Here is a 20,456-nt window from a genome sequence, read left to right as displayed (position 1 = left end):
AATTAATTTCATAGATTTTGATACAAAGTTGTGAATGATACAAGATAAATAATTAACTATATGGTATGTAATATACAAAGTTTAAAATGGTGATAGAAAATAACGACGTGTAAATTAAATTGTTTTATCTTTGAAATTATTATAATATGAGTAATTGGGTTTACTAATCTAGGTTTTGGAACTGGTGATGGTCCAAGCCTGCATGATCACTGGATGCCAAATTTGTTTAAAAAGATTTCATTGATTAGCACATAGATTTTTATTTCCAACGAAATTGACTACACGGATTGAGATGCATACGGCATATTTTGTTTTGTTATGTGGACAATCACGTTAATCAAACTCGTGATCACTATTTTTGAAACTGATAATGCTTAATTTCTTATAAATCCAGTGATATAATACTGATATTGTCATGAGACTTCTCTTTCCGCCACCACAACAGACACCGTATATTGGAATGAGACCCCTTTTTTTTGGACAAACGAAATTGGAATGAGACCCAGTAACACAAAATGCACCGTATATTATAATGATTTTTTTTAGGAGTGGTCATCTGTATTATGTATTTCTGAAATTTTATAGTTATATATATATATATGCCAACTACACATCAAATTTCCAAAGTATGTGTTTTCTTTTTCTTTTGTAACAAGTTTGTACTTATTGGGAAAATATCTCAAGAAGAAAATGACATTGAAGTGTTGTAACTTTCATCTTCTACGTACTACTACTGTGACAAGCTGTGATCTATTTATTTGTCTATAGTATTTTTGTTGGAAGGTTTAGTATATGTTGAGTAATTTGAGATAGTTATCGGGAAGACCAAGTAACGTAGTAATTTGTGCATAGCTGATCGTAAATCCAGGATGCATTATCAAAATAGCTCAGAAGTCATGTTTTAAAGTGTAACAAGAGTACAAAAAAGTATTCAGATATTACGGGTTCGGAAACAAGATTATAAAACAAAGAAAAAAACAAGGTCTAATAATAACAACAAATGGAATATCTTTGGAAAGAAATGATGGCATGGGCAATGCGTTTTTTGGTTCAAGAGTCAAGACAATGCACAAGGATCCAAGAATGAGTCCCAACGAAATCGCGAATGTGCCATGTGTGATTGTGATGGCCACTTCTAATGGTTCACGATATTAGAGGTATATCTAGTTTCGTTTGCCTAAACAAAATTGAAAGAACTAAAAAACCCGTAAAATGACACGCAAAATTAGAAAAAACCGACGATTAGTACCTGAACTAGGGCCATATCATCTAATCGATACCTAAACTATTTGTCTGTGCGATATAAACACAAATTTTTTATATCACTGTTGTCAAATATTGAATAATTTATTATTTTGAAGTTATAAGTAGTGTTGAAAATTATTATTTTAAGATGAATAAATTAATTTTATAATAGATTAATGTATTAAAATTTATAAATTAGTTTTAAGGGCTTATAAATCAATCTAAAATAATGTATAAATAATAATAAATAATTTAATAATATTTAATAAATTTTAGTGATAAAATCTCTCAACTATTTTTGAATAGTAAAAACCCCTCAACAAAGTTTTTGACATTATAAACCCTCAACTTAAAAACCTTAACATATGTCACCCTTCGTCACGGTTTTTTAGACGGAGGGTAACATATGTTAACGGAATTAAAGTTGAAGGTTTATTTTACATGATTTTTATTTGGGTGTTTTTTTTCCGATTCATCTTTAGTTAAGGGATTTAATTACTAAAAACCCTAATGGTAACTATGACTTGTTAGAATTTAATTCATTTAATAAAGTTAATTTAAGGTTTTTTGTTAAATATTTAGTTTGAGGGTTTTTTTACCCTAAACAAACTTAGTTGAGGAGTTTTAAGTAAATATCCTTAATAATTAGTAAATGACTACTAAAGGTTTAATGAAATTATTGCAGTAAACTTGGAATAAATACACAGGATAATAAGTCACACTCAACATAAGCTACTAATGTCAAAAAAAAATGCTACTAATGAAATATCAAAGTTTTAGTTTCTGGACTTCCTTGTGTCTGTGTTATTCTGAGTGAAATGTCGAGTAGCTTATTCTCGCGTCTATTCATTCCATCAAAAACTGCAGGATGATTTTCTGTTTATGTCCAGATTATGTTACAAAAGTTGTTGATAATAATCCTGAGATTGATGACCATTATTAACAAGAAAATTAAGTATCTAACACAAGTGTACTTGGATATTGCTATCTGAACTTAATAATAAATCAAAAACACATGTTTCGCCTAGTATTCAGAAGAAGCAAGGCCAGAGAGAAATTATGCTGTTTCATTTATCATCATGAATAATGATCATTATCATTTCGGTCATGGGTATTTTAGTAATCACATTAATATGGTGTATACTAACGTGTTTTGGAGAACATACAGATTTTGCCGTTCTATAACCGTTATTTTCGAATTTGAAATGTTTAGCACGGAGGGCAGTTTAGTAACTTCAATCAACGATTATATATACAAAACTATGCGTTAGATTGTTTCGTCTTTCTCTAATTCTCTCTACCTGAAGGCTGAAGCGCACATGTAGGGTTTAGAGCTCTCGTTCTTCATCCAACGACCCTCTCGAATCTCCTCCTCTCTGGTAAAATCTACTTCTTCTAATTGCGTCGCATTTCCTCAAATCCTCCAATTTCAAATATGTTATTTAATCTGATCGGCTTTCGACGGCCAGGATCGAATCCGGTGGTGGATCAATCAGCGGGTGATTTTAAATCCGATCCGCCGCTCTACACGGTTCTCCTCGCCGTTGTGGTGTCGTTTAATGAACACCCTGTCGCAGTAGTAGTCGTGATCTAACGCCTCCGAACGCTTCCGATTACGCTGAAAATCAGGTATAAACTCTCCCTTTTCTGCAATTTTAGAGTGCCGTTGTTGATGATGTGTGACTTAATATTGCGAATCCGATTTAGATTTACTGTGATGACTCTTGCGTTTAATCGTCATTAATCATCAAATCTTGATTAGGTAATTATTATCCTGAGTTTTGTGGTTCAAGTTGCGTGGACATACCATTTACTGTAAGCTTGTTGCTTAAGTTAATGGATGAAGTGGTTAAAAGAAATTTGATCGAAGTTTCTGGAAAGGTAGCTATTTAGAAGTAATCAATAATATTTACGTTTGGGTTGATATCTTTTGTGTTTTGTTAGAGATGAATTTATCTAAAGCAAATTATCAGATTTGTTTGTAGAGGAACGCAACACGTTACTTCACATCATTACGTTTAACTTGTGCTTTATATTTTTAGTCTTAGCAATGATTTTTGTTTTGTGTATTGCTGATTTAAGTATTTGAGTTTCAGGAGAATGTTATTGTTTTGCTGCGGAGACAAAAACGTTGGAAGACGTGTTTGGGTATGAGCCATGTCGAATGAAGGTTACGTCTCTGTCACTCTCACATACACACAAATGTTACATAATACACGGAAATTCATATACAAACCGACAAAAAGAAAACAGAATACAAACACATAAACACAAAACGCATTCAACCACGATAACAAAGCAGACTACAAAACACACATACGCATCGTCAAGCATAACAAAACTACAAAACACGCATACAAAACGTCACACACAACCTAGCGGAAAAAAACAGAATACAAAACACTCAAACACAGCAAAACTCGAACATACAGTAACTCACAAGTCACAACACAAAACTTTTTACATACCAATAACTCAAACACAAACCTAAACAATAAAGATGCAATGCAAAGTCCTAAGAACTTCCATATTCAATAGTGTTTCTCGTATCATTTTTCATATGATATTTGTTTCCCATGAATCAAATAATTGAGTGGGCAAGCGACTAGCTGAAAGAGGTAATTTACTCTGCTTATTTTTGATCGATGAATATATCTCCAGTTTTTAGGTATTGTTATACTAACTGTTATCTCGTGAACAGGTTCTTGAGCTGCAGCAAACAAATTTTTTATAAGCAATACAGACTCCAAGAGGTTTTACTCAAGTCATACTTTGCTTATCAATTAGTCATTTATGTAATTAATATTCAAGCTTAACTGTTTGAAAAATTCATTCAGGTCGCATTTGTAGTCTTTGATACATTCTTTCAGTAACTCATACCACTACCAGGTTTCAAATTCCACCTCTAAATCTCGTTTGAAGCCTGAGTTTTGTGTGTGTGTGTGTGGCAGTTAGTTATTTTCTGGTTACTTTGAATTTTTTAACTGGCTTTCTTTCATCCTGCTCTACTTTCCAAGAGATTATTCTCCGTAGATGTGCACGAGATCAAGGTGATGTATCTATAACCCTGTACAACATGTTCTGGCACATATCTTAAGTTTATCATGTTTTAGGTAAAGGACAACAATTAGAAATTCCTTTTGTTTCACTATGATTAGATGTCTAGGAAAGATGGTTCTTCTATTCTGATGTTTTTACTTTTGCCTTGGATCTCTTCTTATGGTGGTTGCTAGGTATGTCCTACTGTCTAACCTTGAACAATGATCATTCATTCACTAATCTTGCTCGGGGGACTTTTAGGTGACGTCTTTTATTTATGATTTTTGAGCTTGTTAAATGACAGAGAGAACTCCAATGAACAATGGGGAATAACGGTTTTGATTGAAGTCTTCAAGCTATTCTTTAAGAGGGTGATGATGCACAACCAAATTTCAGTCTGATATCTAACGTGGAGTGTATGATTTTTTCTTGTCCTTTTGTTGATGGTAGTGTTGAGTGGGTATCTGTTATCTCATCTCATGTCTGATTTTTGGGTTTGCTCGGTTTATTGTAGGTTGGCCTTGTTTTCAGAACTGAATCACTTACGATAGCTTTACCAACCTCTCCAGATAAGTAAGAAACTTCTAACACTTTATAGATTCAAGAGTGGGCTAGTGTAATGTTTCGAGAATTCTGACTTGGATGAATTTGTGGATGTAAGTCAAGGTAAGTGTCTTTGCGTTTCTTTCTTTTCTTATATATATTGTTTCTGAAAATATATATTATCAGATCAAGCCAGTTATGTTCATAAGAACAAGAATGCCGCCATACGCTTTTAGCAGCCAAAAGCAAATTACAAGTCATGTGAAAACTGAGTGTCTAATTACTTTGTATTTTGCAGATCGACATAACTTACTGCTGCTGGATATATAAAGGAAACATTGACAAGATTTGACCAAACTCTCAGAAAGGTAAACTCAAGTATTTATTTAGTAGATACGCTGAAAGATTGAAGAAAAATATAAACGTTCCAAAAGATTAGAAAGAACTATAGTTAGTGGTTTAGTGACTTAGTCGGTGGTAAAAAAGGAAGTTGCTATCTGATTCTCTAATTAATCTCCATTTCAGAGCTACATCACTTAAAGATGCAACTGGCTAGGAATCAATTTTGTGTATGTCGTCCACTTGGGAGAGCCAATCATTTTTCTTATTACTTCTTTTAAAGGTAAGTTGTTGTTTCTTTGTCATCTAACTCGCTCTTTAATTGTTCTCATCTTTGTCTTTCCTCCTGCAGATGTTCAGATTTTTGAGTTTCAGAAGCTGTGAAGGCAAATCATCAGTCCAGCAGAACCACTAAGAGTTGGGTGATGAAATCTCTGTCTCTCTTCTCATGTATAAAACTACTTACACCAACTCACACAAACAAAACAACAACAAAAATCAAAACATCACGAACACTCAACAAATCACAAAAACTAACACAACAAATACCGAACTAAAAGAATTTCACAAACACTCAACAAAATCACAAAAACTAACATAGTAAATACAGAAATAAGAAACAATAAATCAAATTGTAATAAAGAAAACTTAGACACACACTTAAATAATCTCAAAATAAAAGCTACACCATGCCACGAAATAAACAACAAAACTCGACAAACAAAAACGAGACACGAACAAAAAAAAACAACTTCACAATCACACCACAAAACAAGAATTATCATGGGCATTTTTTTTCCTGTACGAAAGACTTGTATACTTCTTTTCTTATTATGTTGAATGCTTCTTTTTTACTTACTTGAGGTTTGTTGGATTTAAAAAGCTTGAGTTTAATATCGTTTAAACATTGTGTAAAAAATAATTAATGCACGATTTTTAAGGATATCTATCGGTTCATTTTTATATCAATTTTATTTGTTTATTTTTAAATTCAGTGCAACTATCATGTAAATGAGATTATTAATGAAATGATACTAGATTGTTGTGCGCTTCGCGCGGATTACAAGTAATAAAATCTTGACCAATTTTAAAATTTGTTGTATTAATCAAACTCCTCCATTAATGACAACATTATCTACCCATGAGGCTGCCAAATTGCATTTAAGCAATTGATGGGAGGTCTGAACCACACGACTCTCTGAGAAGTGTCTCAGGTCAGCGGAGGAACCAAACCCTGGCTCTCACACCAAATTTCAGCTTCCATTAAAGCCTTCTCAGGGTCACTCCGTGATGTTAAAGCAAAACTCGTATCACCCCTTCCAAATATGCCACATGATCCACAGAAAGGTTAGACTAGCCGCTGAAGACAAAAGTCTTTTTCTTACCAACAGGTGATGTCAGTTCAGGAATTCAGAGTTTGACCAAGAGCCTGATTGCTTGAAAGCTAAGAAACTTGGCTGCTTCGATTTAGGTAGCTAGAAAGATAGGGTTTGTTAAGGCTAAGTGGAAGAACGACTTCTTCTTGATTGATGACGTATTGAGTTTGGGGACTGGGAAGATCCGGATCGGGTTTGATCTTAGCGGTGGATCAGGGATAATATTTGTAGCAACTGGCAACGAAAATATTTACATTTTCTGCCATGGTGTATCTCTCTGCTGTTCTGCCATGTCTCGTGATGCTAATAGTTACATTTGAGGAGAATAAATAAGCACTGCCAGATTATTTATTTACCTTAACATTGGCGAAAATCATTTGTAGAAGTTTGTCAGTGTAACGTGTTGTTTTTTTGTCGGTTACGGTTACTTTTTTTGCCATTATATCCACAATACCAAATCAAAAATGGTATTATAAATGTCTCTTCTGACTTATATTATAGCAACAATGACAGGTCCTGTGATTATATCTGTGAAACAAACTATATAGCAAAACAAAAATGGTATAATAAATCTCTCTTGTGACTTGTATTGATGGGAACATTCAGTACAAGAGAAACGTCAGTGTTCAAGTAGATTCTGAACTACCGGTTTGGATTCCTGAATCGTGCAAATATTTGTGGCAACAATGACAACGAAATAGGAGAGGATAAAAAACTAATTCATAAAACACCGTAAGCCATGAAACCGAGCACGAATGACATTCTTTATTGAATAAACCGTGGCGTAGCGGTCTGAGATAAGAAACAAAACAAAATGTATAATAATAATCTCAAGTTCATGTTTGATTATGAGGCAGACATTTTTAATTTTCGTTATTATCCTCATAAAAGAGATACTCAAAAGGAAAAGAAGCTGAGGTCTTGCCACCTTCCCATCACGAAGATTTTTATGGCACATGAAAAAATGGAGATATGTTGCTGAAAAGAGGAGTTGTGCGTAGCCACTGCAGAAGCTTACAAAGTAAAGCTTTAGTTCACCACGTCGAGGACCAGCTTGCGGGACTTGAGAACGGACCATTTCAGTCGCCTGTAGTAGGCTGCTTGGAGCAGAGCAAGGGATAGTAGGAATATCCACTTGAATCCCATCTGCAAACCATGAGAAACTCACCATTTAGCTAGCACCTTGTCAAATGTTGGAACATATAATACCTCAGCATATCTAGATGTTAATGCCTTAGTAACAGACCAAGAACTATTAGCACACACACTTGGTACAAGTCAACATGTTTGATTATAAACTAAAAAAACTAGGAACATTCGAGTGAGGTTTTTCGACAACAAACCAAAATGCATATGCACTGGAGAAAAAGGAAGATAAACCTACCAATTTCCTCTCTTCCATTTCTGGTTCAGCTGCCCAAGACAAGAATGACACAACATCTTTACCCATCTGCGCAGTAATCCACAAAACTCAAAGTTAAGATCATGACACTCAGCAAGCAAGGCTGTCCATTAAGAGCAGACATAACCTGTGCCTCTGTGGCGGGGACACCATCTTCATACTCAACAGCTTCATCATTGAGCATCTTCGGCATAGCAATTGCTCCCCCAGGGAAATAAGGATTGTAGTGTAGCCCTTCTCTAATCTGCAAAATTATCATGGCTTCTATTACAACCAGTAAATCAGAATTCGAACAAGTCCACTCTAAGTAATGAGTCAAAAAAAATTACTGAAATGCCAGCAGGAGGATCACGGTAACCAGTCAGAAGAGCAAAGACGTAGTTTTGACCGTTGTGACGTGCCTGGCAGGCAAAACATTAAAACCACTTATTAGATCATTAAACACAAATTTGCTACAGATATTCAAATTCAAGTGAAAACAGCAGCAGACCTTGGTGATAAGACTTAGATCAGGAGGATACGCTCCACCGTTAGCAACCTTGCAGCCGATTCATTAGCATAAGGCTGAGGCAAGCGGTCACTGAGTTTACCAGGACGGGTGAACATCTCACCCTCATCATTAGGTCCATCAACTACCTCGATCTCAGCTGCCATTGCTTTGGCCTCTTCCTCAGTGTAGGCAACACCCACCAAATCACGGTATGAGATGAGAGACATGGAGTGGCAAGAAGCACAGACTTGCTGATACACTTGATGCCCACGACGGATCCTGCTCATACAACATCAAACCTTCATCACTTAACACAGCATAGAAAGTCAAAAGACTTTTACTTTTAGCTCAAGTTTCAAAGTCTTAAGAGTATATAGAGAAACACTCACGAAGCATGGTCATAAGAGCTGAGAATGCCATCATGAGGCCAAGGGTAGTCCGGACAAGCCAACCCATGTTCGGCCTCATCAGCAGATGCAACCGTAGAGAAACTCAACAGCCCTGTAACTCCAGCACCCAAGAGAGTAAGTGCTCTCACGCCAGAAGACCCAGCATCCTCATTAACTTTCTGGGAAGAAAACAACGACAGGACAGGAGTTGCCTGCACGACAATAAAAAAAACAAATGCTAAGAGACATAACAACACTGTCTTGTCTTATATTCCACAAAATGAATATTTAAAAATAAAAAATCTCACAAGTGATTGGGAGTGCAGCTTCCTCCTGAGAATTTGCTGGATGAATCCTCCTCCAACCATCTGATTAAACGCTTTGTACCAAAGAGATTGAATCAATACATAGAAACGAAGCGAATAAACAAAAAGCGAACAAAGCCTACAAACAGATCCGGCGAAGGATTCACTATACGAACAGAGAGAATCTCACCGGAAAATGAAGTAACGAGATCGGCGAGGGAGACGATCGAGGAAGGGACGAAGAAGTAAACCGATAAACGAGAGAAAAATGGGTGGACCACGATGACACTGTGGCTGCCGCTAAACACGGGACAGTTTCAACTTATTGGGCCTATGGGCTAAATTAAACTGCATCAGCCCAATTCTTTCCCTTCAAAGATAAGTCCAGTGGGTGAGAATTTAATCATTTAAATATATATATTTTAATTTTAAAGCACCACTTTGTTTTGGTTAGGTGGACAAAAAACTCGAATCTAAAGAAACGAACGATCCAAAATGTAGTACCGAACCTGAATCAATATGGGTTCAAAAATTTTGTTTAAAGAACCAAAACTGAACCCGATCCGACTGAAGTATTTCGGGTACCTAAATGTATCCGAAACAGATTTATATATATAAATCTATTAATTATTTTAGATTTAATATATAAAAGTATCTAAAATATGTAAGATATTTTGAAATTCTCCAAAAGTAATTGTCTAAAATAGATTAAAAAAATACTCAAGAAACAAAAAAACTTGAAATATTTGTTGATTCTATATCTAAGAGCAGGTCCATTGGGGGGTTGTAGTGATGGGTTCTAACGAAAAAAGGGGAAAAAATAAATGAAAAATGAAATAAAGAGACAGAACCGGTTCTATATATGGAGGTTGAAGAATCAGTAAAAACCCATACGTGGCAGATGCATATTGACTTGAGAAAAGGTGACCTCTTTTCTTCTCTTCTCTTTCGTATTCGATCTGTTTCTCTCTTCTTTGATTCTCTCCGCGCTCGCATCTCCATCTATTTTTACTTCCTCATAGAGCAATTGGATAACCCCAAACCCCACTCAACGAATCTCCATCTCTCTTCGCGTTCGCATCTCTTTTTCCTCCTTTTCCTCTGCACATATAAATCCACGATGAGTATAATTTTTGGTGTAGCTAATGACATTGAAGCAGATAATCCAAGAGTTGCTTACCTCTGTATAATTTTTTTTCTGACTCCTATAGCTCTGTTTTTACTGTAGAGAATATGTGTTTCTATATTATTCACAATAGATGGCAATTGCCAATATATACAATACAAGAGGTGAGAACTCTAGGTTAAGTCATTAACTAAGTTTCCTAAAGTTATGAAATCATAATCTCGACAATATCTCTTGTATATATCTAACACGCCCCCTCAAGATGGAGGGAGAGGGATCACTCCAATCTTGCTGATGAGATCAAGGAACCGAGCACGAGTTAGAGGCTTAGTTAAGGCATCGGCAAGTTGATCTTTAGTATTGACGTGTGAGACACGCAGAGCTCCATGTTGTACTTGGCCCCGAACAAAATGATAGTCAATGGCAATGTGCTTCATGCGAGAGTGGAAAATAGGATTTGCACACAGAAAAGTAGCTCCAACGTTGTCGCAGTAGACAACAGGTGCTGCTGGTATAGCGACTCCAAGCTCAGTGAGAATATTGCATATCCAGCTCAACTCAGAAGCAGCATTTGCAACGGCCCGGTGAGGTCATTTGCAAGCAGCATTTGAAGTGAGAGATTGTGGAGGTCACTGGTGAGGTGATGAGTTGCACCAGAATCCATCAGCCAAGCGTTGCTCGGGTTGTGAGCTGAGATCGCCATGTTCGCTCTTGGCTGCCATGGACGGAAAGGCGAGGCAGGGTAGGCGTTTTGTGACGAGGGAGCGAACTGAGGGCATCTCCTGGCGCTGTGACCGAAGACGCTACAGATCTGACAGCGACCCTGATATCCTCTGTTTTGGTTAGTGTCGTTTGACTGTGATTGATAGGATTGTTGAGGCGCCTTGTTGTTGTTGTTGTTGTTGTTCCAGTTGCGGTTGTAGTTGCGGTGTTGTTGATTCTTCGGACGTGTGGTTGCAACATTAGCAGAGACCGGAACCGGAGTAACAACAGTCGCAGACAAGCTCAGCAGTTTGGCTTCCTTGTTGATGAGCTTCTCATGTATTTCAATGATAGATGGAGATGTGTCGCGGCCCTCGACCTGATCTGTGACAGACTTGTACTCTTCCGGGAGACCATCAATAACATATTCAATCTTGTCTTCATGATCAAGTGGTTTTCCAAGGAGAGCAAGCTGGTCAAATCGACTGGTTAAGCCACGCATGTATTCATCAATGGATTTGTCACCTTTGGTTTATTGCTTGAGCTGCAAGCGAAGCTGTTGAATGTGCCCGCGGCTTGGTGTTGCGTAGGTGGCGCTGAGAGACTTCCAAACATCTTGCGAGGTCTTTGTGTTGGTGACCAGGGTTTGGATCGACGGAGATAGCGTGCCAATAAGACCGCTGTAAATAAGACGGTCCTGGCGTCTCCATTTCGTATAGTCAGGATTCGGAACGGATTGACCATCAACCGTTATCATCTGATCTGGTGCAGGGATAGAACCATCAAGGTAGCCAGATACGTCATAGCCGTCTAGGAGAGCATGAACTTGAAGATTCCAAGTCATGAAGTTGGTAGTTGTGAGCATTGTGATGTTGATCATGTTGATGTTGAGCACACCTTGAACCACGTCAACCGCTGGAGCGTTGAAGGCCATAGTGAAATGAAAGAGAAGAAGAGAAGAAGATTTGAAGAAGGCGGCTCAAAAGAAAAATTTAGGGTAATCGTTGGCTCTTGATATCATGTAGAGAATATGTGTTTCTATATTATTCACAATAGATGGCAATTGCCAATATATACAATACAAGAGGTGAGAACTCTAGGTTAAGTCATTAACTAAGTTTCCTAAAGTTATGAAATCATAATCTCGACAATATCTCTTGTATATATCTAACATTTACTGTGCAAGTGTTGTAGATAGAGTTTGATAATTTTTTTCATCTTGCTATAGGTCGCTTCCATGCCTTTGAGAGGGCTCATACAATGGATCCAACATCAAGTGGACGAGGAGACAGTAACCATGTGATAGAAAAAGACAATATGTTCCATGTAAAAAGTTGTTGTGTTTTGTATCTAGTGAAGTAACAACTTGTGTGATATGTTTCACGTTTGTTTTTGAAGTTGTACCGAACCAAATACAACTTGTTTACAACATGTAAAAAGTTGTTGTGTTTATAAGACTTCTTTCTTCTCACATTTTGATTCAAACCATTTGTTCCCGTATCTCACATTTTGCTTCTTTCTTTAAGACTTTGTTTTCTCACATTTCTTCACATTGTTTTCTCTACTTGTTATTATCTCTCTACTTGTTTCTTATCTTTATTGTTTCTTCACTTATCTCTTTAAGAAACAATTTGTTCTTCACATTTCTTCACTTATCTTTTTAAAATGGCATTTTCTTCTTCTAATAATTTCGACGATATTGGAACACCCGATTTCGACTAATTGGTTTTTTCTCGTTTACGATTAGTATTTGTATTTCTTTTTTTAATATGTTGTTATGTCATTTCTATAAAAAAATATGTTTCTTTTACTTTTAAATCATTATACTTCAAAAAAAAATTAATTAATTAAGAACCCCTATGGGGTTCTCCCATTGGAGGAAGAAAAAAATAATTCCTCTAACCAAGGTTCTTAAGGAGACAAATCACCTTTTTTACTATTAATTAAATCAAAAGAACCCCTTAGGAGTTCTCATGGATGGAGATGGTCTAAATATTCAAGCCAAATCAATTTCTATGTTAAATTTAGGTATTTTGGCATACATTATTCAAATCTATATGTGATAAATTATTTTTATTTTTATTTTTAGGTTTTGAGAAATTTAAAGTATATATGAATTTTAAATATTTTAAATAATGTAAATAGGTTATTATATATGAAAATCAAAACCGAACCCGCAAAGATCTGAACCGGAATGGAACCAAAATTTATAATCTTTAAGCTTAGAAATTCGAAACCTTTAAGTTACAAATAAAAAAAATCTGAAACTTCAATAGACCCGAACAGAATCCAAATGTGTACATGAACGTCTCACCCTACTTTTGGTTGCTAAAAAAAAAGCACTCCTTTGCTTTTTATTGATTGAGGTTATCTGAGCCGAAGTTCGATTAATTTCCTTAGAACACAGTACTGAAGATTAATCTGTTTTTATTGTTCTAGACAGCAGCAAGGCATTGTTTTGTTTAACTGTTATATCTGTAAATATCATTGTCAGGAACATATCTCCTATTCGCTTGCTTATATATGTAGGCATGCTGCATGCATATAATATGGGATAAGATTAGATACAAAAGAATACTCCTATGTATGTATATATTCAAATGTGCGATGAGTAGGAGATTACATAAACAGCCTTTTTCAACTGAGAGATAGAGGACACATAATGGAATTTGATTGGTAGGAGATTACTATGACCAATAACAGTCCTCCTCAAATAAGGTGAACCAGCATATTTTGTTTATATATATAGGACCCACTCATTAATATAATATACAAATCTCAGATCTTTTTAAAAAATATAGAAAAATGGGACATCAATACGATTAAATTTATCATACGGACCTATGTGTATGCATCGATGTGGGTAGATGACATTGTTCTATTCAACCAATGTGTGTGCTCTGAGTTTACAATGGCCTGTCAAAATTTAAAAACTATTGTGTTGGACTATGTGTTACCATATAAAAAGATTACTAAACTCTGAATATGTTTTATAATCAAATTTGTTGTCATGATTATTTTCTTTACAAAAGCATTTGCAATTTAAATAACGAAGACGTTACATACATCTATGACTCAAAGTCATACAGTTTAAGAGAATTATAAGGGAGAAACTAAGCATACATTTAGTTGAAACATATGAGAGTTGGAAACAAGTTCCAAAATTAAAACTATAATTAGTAGACCATGTTTTAGCTAGATAAAAATTTAATAATAAATCTCTCGTTCACAACAAAACACAGGCTCTTGTACATACCTACACCTTCAGACATCATACAAAGAGTTGATTTGAATTTTTTTTTTTTGCCGACTCACCATTTTTAAAAATCGAGATTGGCTGATAGTATTAAGATTGGCTGATACAACTTATTTGTGTGTACAAGTGCGTGTATGTGTAGCGTTAATCATCGTACGATATCGATATGCATGACTGGTTAACATGATTTTATAAATACTAAATTAAATATAAACTCCACGATAATTAACAGATTGTAATTGTAGGAACTTTCAAAAGAATGAAACCTGGGACTTGTTGTTCTGAATCATGCATGATGTGCAAAAAATAAAATAGTTGTTCTGAATCGTTATCAAAAGTATAGATAATATTTAACTTGTTACTCTCTTATCTCAACTATATTAAAATAAAGAAGGAAAAGAGACATAAATATGGTGCAAAAGATGGCAGAGAACAGAAAGATACACAGAGACTATCCAATGATTTAAATGTATATATGCGCTAACCCTAGAACCACGTGGCGAATTACCATTCCTCCTCCTTTACCATTTCGGCTCAACGGAGAGAGACACAGAAACACTATAGAGAGAGAGAGAGAGAGAAAGGAAGAGGTAGAGTGTTTGAGAAGAGGGAGAGAAAGATAATTATGAATCAAGATGAGTGGGTGGGAACGCTAAGATACGCCGGTAAGGCGCAGGATAAGGTTTCCGTTGACACTCTCATGCTCCGTTACCGTCCGATCGCTCCAAAACCGACGACTGGTCAGCCATGCGATGCAGGAGACAACAACAAGAACAACTCATACGGTATGAACAAACGAACCAAACGGAAGTACGTTAGGGTTTCAAAGAATAACAACACCACGTGTCGAGGAAAGAACAGATCTGACTTGTCTGATGATGGGGAACAAACTGGAGTCGTGACACTTCAACTCATGCCGGAAAAATCTGATCTTACAAGCGACTACACACCGTTAGATCCGATGGTGAAAACGATAACCGGAGAGGAAACACGAGAAACCAACACGTGGACCATGTTTAACGGAGGCGGCACGGCGGAGGTGGAGACGTGGGTGACGGTGAAGTCCGTTACCGGCGTATGTGACGGTAGTTCTAGTTTCCATGGGGTGAAGTGTACGGACGCTGAGATGGTGGATAAACTAAGTAAGGACACGTGTCCAGCGTTCGTATCGGATGCCTCGAACCGGGTGGTTTGGGTCAACGAGGCTTACAGGAGAAACATTTCCGGTGAAGATCCGTCATCGTTGTCGTTGCCGGATGTTACGGTGTGGTTGGTGATGGAGGAGTCGACGGTGGCGATGTATTGTAACTACAGAGCTTTCACGTGTAGGGTGAGGATGCAGTACACGTGGCAGGAGACAAAGTACACCAAAACGGTGCCGTGCGATGTGTGGAAAATGGAGTTTGGTGGCTTTGCATGGAGGCTAGACACAACAGCTGCTCTAACTCTCTGGCTTTAATGTTGCTTGCTACTTGAAGCAAGCTTGAAGCAGGATGGGTAAGAACTATAACGGTGAGCTATATGTGATCGAAAAGTGTGACTAGTCCCAAGCTTTTTAATCACTTTAGCAACTTTCTTTAAGCATATATAGATTATAGAGAAGCTTGAAGAAAGAACAAGTGATATGATAATGTTGAGAAGTATGAAGAAGCTAAGAATTCTTAAATATATAGAACATGCAGTAATAATGTCAAATGTTCATTGGCAAAGACTAAATAAAAAGATTCCATTGTATGATTTCCTATTAATGTTGGTTTTTATTTTTATTTTAGATCGATAGACCTACTAAATATTTAACAGATCAGTGTGTTTTAATATATCTTCCGTTATTCATAACTATTATATATATTTCAGAATTGTTTATGCTGTGGAAAATGGATTTATATTATAGTATTTAAGGCATAGTGAAAAATAAATTTGATCTTAAGAAGAATATGTCATGGACATAATTATATACATTAGTTGAGACTTGAGAGACAGAACACATGAACTATATGGGGAGCCCTATTAGGTGTTATACTTGGTATTAAATCACTTCATTAAGCTTTCAATTTCCCCTCACTACTGACATACATACACCAAACAATCACGTACTGTTTTATATACATATATAAACATATACATCAACATATGTAAGTACAATTATATGCTTAATATTTCATGTCCTTGTAACGTGCACTTGTCTCTTCGTTATTGGAATACTCATATACAGCCTGTTTTATATGTGCATTTGAGGATTTACATTTTTGACATTTCTATATATATGTTCTTGGTGACTTTTAATTAGCATAATCTTAAACTCTTAACTAACCTGCTAACATGCCGCTCCTTAATATATGCATTCATACACCCATAATTTACGCGTATCTAGCAAATATATCTGTATTTGCATTTGCATACATTATGTAGTATAAATAAAGTACAGCACCACGTTCTCTATATTGAAAATCTATATTTTGAGCTTCATTCATGTGTACATTGCTATATATATGAGTCATTTGACATTCATATATATATTTTCATTTATTCTTAGTGCATGCATGTACAATCTAGGAACGTTATATGAATTTGGTTGAATCGTTCAGACTGTATATGAAAAATGTGTGTATAGATAAACATTCCTAAGCTTACTTAAACGGTATTTTAACCAAATGTAATGACTAATGAGCATAACTAACTTTAGAAGCAATATCTTCGTGAGCTCTGCTTGTTCCATCATGTGGAGAAGCCTCATTGGTTGTGAAAAAAGTTTACAAATTTTAAAAAGAAAAACGCCAAAAGTAGTAATGTGGAGGGAGAATAAATAAAGTTATAACATTCACACACATATCAAGCATACACTTGGCATTTGATAAGAGTAAGACAGAAACCAATCAGCGTCTCCAGATTTCTCTCTTCAGCTGCCATCCCGACAAAGTTGATATAGGATCTGTTGATTGGTTCGGCCGTTGACGTGTCAAAATGAGCTTTAAATCGGGCCGTACGTTATGTCAAGTGTTTTGTGCTCGCGTGTATCGAAACAGTCTCTCTCCATTGCGATGGAATTTTTGATAGAAGAGTCGAGAGAAAACGAATGAATTCCTTTCACGTGTGTGAAAATCACATAAACAGTGTTTTAGTAAAAAAGAAAAAAAATACAGTTATAGTGGTGTTGACTCTTTTGGTAAAAAAGAAACTACTTATCCAGTTACCCAGCCTGATTAAATGGTTGGCTTACAGTTTTCCAGACTTTATAATTAAGCTCCCAAGTAAAGGACACACACGAAGGACATAAATAAGCTTAAATTGTACACTACCATGCATGAAAGATTTTTTAAAAAGTTAAACCAAACTAAAACAAATTATAGCACCTCTGGAGGGCCCTCTATAGAGCGTAGAGACGAATGGTATCTGACATAGCATTTGCTTCTATAATCCAAAGAAAGTATTGATTGATCAAATGTAGTACTGTTTGTGCGGTCGAAGTAGGTGTCTACTGGTGTGAGAGGCTCCACGTGTACTGTCGCTTTCGATAGTGGTATAATAGATGGAGGCCTCTCACTGGTCTCGACGTTCATATCACATGGTTGGACCAAAATCTCGACGTTCCCATCACCATAGCTACGCTAACATATAGCATCATCCTTCGGGGAGAAAGCTATTAACCCGGATCCGATATCCAAATCCAAAATCCGATTCAACAAATTGAATTGTTTTGTACATATATGATCTTATTGTATAGGTATAAGCTGGTTTTAATTGTTGTCTTATATATCAAATTATATAATAATCCGTGCGCATGCGCGGAGTAAGTTTTTTATAGTAATATTTGTTCATTAAATGATATTAATATTTTACAACACTAATTTTTTTATCGATCGTAAAATAACGAATACAAATGATTGGTCTCTTAAATGTATCATCGTTGTTGAAGAGTGAACGTATTACATCTCATTTTAATTATTTTTAAGACTTCATATCCACAAAAGAAAACTAAATTTTGCGGCTGACACAAATCACCAAAACCAGATAGGCAACATCGATTGTAAGATTATGACTATCCACAAGTGATTTAATTTTCTACCTCTATAAAATTATGCGTTCGTTCTCGTTTGTGTTTCACTGATATGAGTTTTGTTTCTTTTTTAAACCTCTTCAATGATGCGGTAAATTATATAAGTATTAATTTAAAAAAATGGACGTCTGCAAAAGTTTAGTTGCATTCCAGATACATATCTAAGAATCAAATTTTTGAAGAAAATCACCGGCCAACTCTATTCACAGGTTAGTGTTAAAATCTAATATATCAAGCTGTAACAAAATATAAATCCAGACTCGAAATATAAATGTATGTCTAGTATATATTCATAGTTCGGTTTAAAAATCATCTAATTCCAGAACAACAAAACAAATTATTTATTTTATCAACCTACGCTTTTGAGGTTTAATTACTCAAGAGTATATCGATAAAAAAAATATATATAATATTTTACCATTCTAGTATAGGTAAATTATGTATAAACTAAGAAATGTTTTATTTATTAAACGATAAACCATAAACTTATAATAAATAGTTTAAATCTCACATTCTTACAATTATAATAGCTAGATAAGATATTATGGAGAAACAAATATTAGACGAATGATCAAATCCCTCATTATTCGAACAAACTCAAAATGAGTTGATGGAATCTTATCATGATATTTCATTAAAATATTTAGAGAAATAAAAATAAAGACTAAATTATTTAACCTGAATGAAATAATATATATAGTGCTTCCAATATTAAAAATCACTTTGATTTGAAGAAGTGTATTTATGGGATTGTAGGATCAAATAACATATTAGAAACCACCTATTTAAAAAATAAATTGTATACATAAAAGTATATACATTAAAGTAAGCACGTAAATCAAAACCAATACCTTTTGTTTATTTACAATCATGTTTTTGGTAAACAAATCAAAACAATCATTTTATTTACTTTATATGGTATATAATTAAAACCTTAGGGATATTGACATAGATATATGTAGTGTATTTTAATATAAATATTTATTATTGACACTTCCTACTCATATGATTTTATTAACATTTTTATATTTGTTGTAACAAAAATTTAAACCATTAATTTTTTTTTTTTACAGCAAACAATTCACAGACTCATATTGACTCTGTAAACCAAATTGGTAACTCTGCATCCATGTGTACGACGAAAGACGGTTGATGTCGGGCACTGCGTGCTAAGCTATCCGCCTTTTGATTCGCCGTTCTTGGTACATGAACGATCTCTGAGTTGTGGAAGCTTCTTCTCAAAACCATTAATCATAAAACTTTTAATGTGAGATTTTTCAATACAAATTTCAAATTAAAATACGAAGACTTAATAATTTTTCAATGCAAAATTTTCAATTAACATATTTTTATATAGTATATAATTTAATATATATATATATATATGAGATTTCATATTCATAAGATTTATGATCATTTGTATCTTGCTTGAACAAAAAAAGTTAAACCATTGATCACAAAATTTTCAATGTGAGATTTTTATCATTTTTAGTAATTTATAGTGGTTTTAAAAAATCCAAAATAAAACATATAAGAAAAATTATAATTTTTTTTATTATATGCTTAATGTAATTTTTTTATATTTTTTAATAATAAAAATAAACAAAAATGAGAGAGAATACAAAAATTGTTATTAAATATGTATTATTCATAATCATTAATTGCCATATATATGTTTATCATATTAAGTAATTCTGCAACTTTTATTTAAGAAAATAATTAAGAATATTTTTTTGTAAACTACTAATCAATTTGATAGTTAGTTTAATAAAAATATAATATATATTTATATGTACCAACTTATTTTTTTAAAGATTCTAAGAATCATCATAATGATGACATGCGACACGAAAACATGTTGTAATGCTCCATGATTAATATATATGAGATTTATTTTGAAAATATTATCCACTTTTTATTATTGAAGTGAAATATATCTAATAATCATGTTTTATTTTTTTTCCTAAAACACTGCACACAATCTACAAACACTTATATAACATTAATTACATTACAGTTCATCAACAACAAATGATATTTCTGACATTCCGTTGAAGTTCAAATTTTATACTTTTTTGTTTTTCTATAAACTTTTAATAAATACATGAAAACATTAGTAAATCTTTTCTCTGATTTTTTTGTTGTTGTCAGCTATCCATATCACTAGATCAAACTCTAATAAGAGCATTA

At 34.5% G+C, this 20,456-nt stretch overlaps 1 protein-coding gene, 1 long non-coding RNA gene and 1 pseudogene across 6 annotated transcripts; 2 read left to right on the top strand and 1 right to left on the bottom strand.

The window, feature by feature from the left end:
- The first annotated feature begins 2,408 nt into the window (after positions 1-2,408).
- On the top strand, positions 2,409-6,218 carry LOC106402006. Of its 5 annotated transcripts, none has more exons than XR_001280568.3 (8): positions 2,409-2,624; positions 2,715-2,874; positions 3,342-3,863; positions 3,947-3,998; positions 4,083-4,700; positions 4,799-5,195; positions 5,353-5,449; positions 5,519-6,218. It is a non-coding gene; the product is annotated as an uncharacterized LOC106402006 (long non-coding RNA). The 5 variants fall into 5 exon arrangements; XR_002659398.2 differs by having other exon boundaries at positions 3,342-3,998; positions 4,083-4,295; positions 4,404-4,700; XR_001280573.3 differs by having other exon boundaries at positions 3,342-3,998; positions 4,083-4,478; positions 4,589-4,700.
- A 1,072-nt stretch (positions 6,219-7,290) lies between these two features.
- On the bottom strand, positions 7,291-9,497 carry LOC125597873 (annotated as a pseudogene).
- A 133-nt stretch (positions 9,498-9,630) lies between these two features.
- LOC125597874 lies at positions 9,631-15,949 on the top strand. The gene is made up of 2 exons (XM_048772370.1): positions 9,631-10,051; positions 12,185-15,949. Exon 2 carries the CDS (start codon positions 14,838-14,840, stop codon positions 15,669-15,671), a length of 834 nt encoding a protein of 277 aa, XP_048628327.1. The 5' UTR covers positions 9,631-10,051; positions 12,185-14,837; the 3' UTR covers positions 15,672-15,949.
- The last annotated feature ends 4,507 nt before the right edge of the window (positions 15,950-20,456 follow it).

The sequence above is a fragment of the Brassica napus genome, unplaced genomic scaffold, assembly GCF_020379485.1.
Source record: "Brassica napus cultivar Da-Ae unplaced genomic scaffold, Da-Ae ScsIHWf_156;HRSCAF=284, whole genome shotgun sequence".
Lineage (NCBI taxonomy): Eukaryota > Viridiplantae > Streptophyta > Magnoliopsida > Brassicales > Brassicaceae > Brassica > Brassica napus.
The sequence above is the reverse complement of the archived record's forward strand: the minus strand, read 5'-3'. Positions and strand labels throughout refer to the sequence as shown.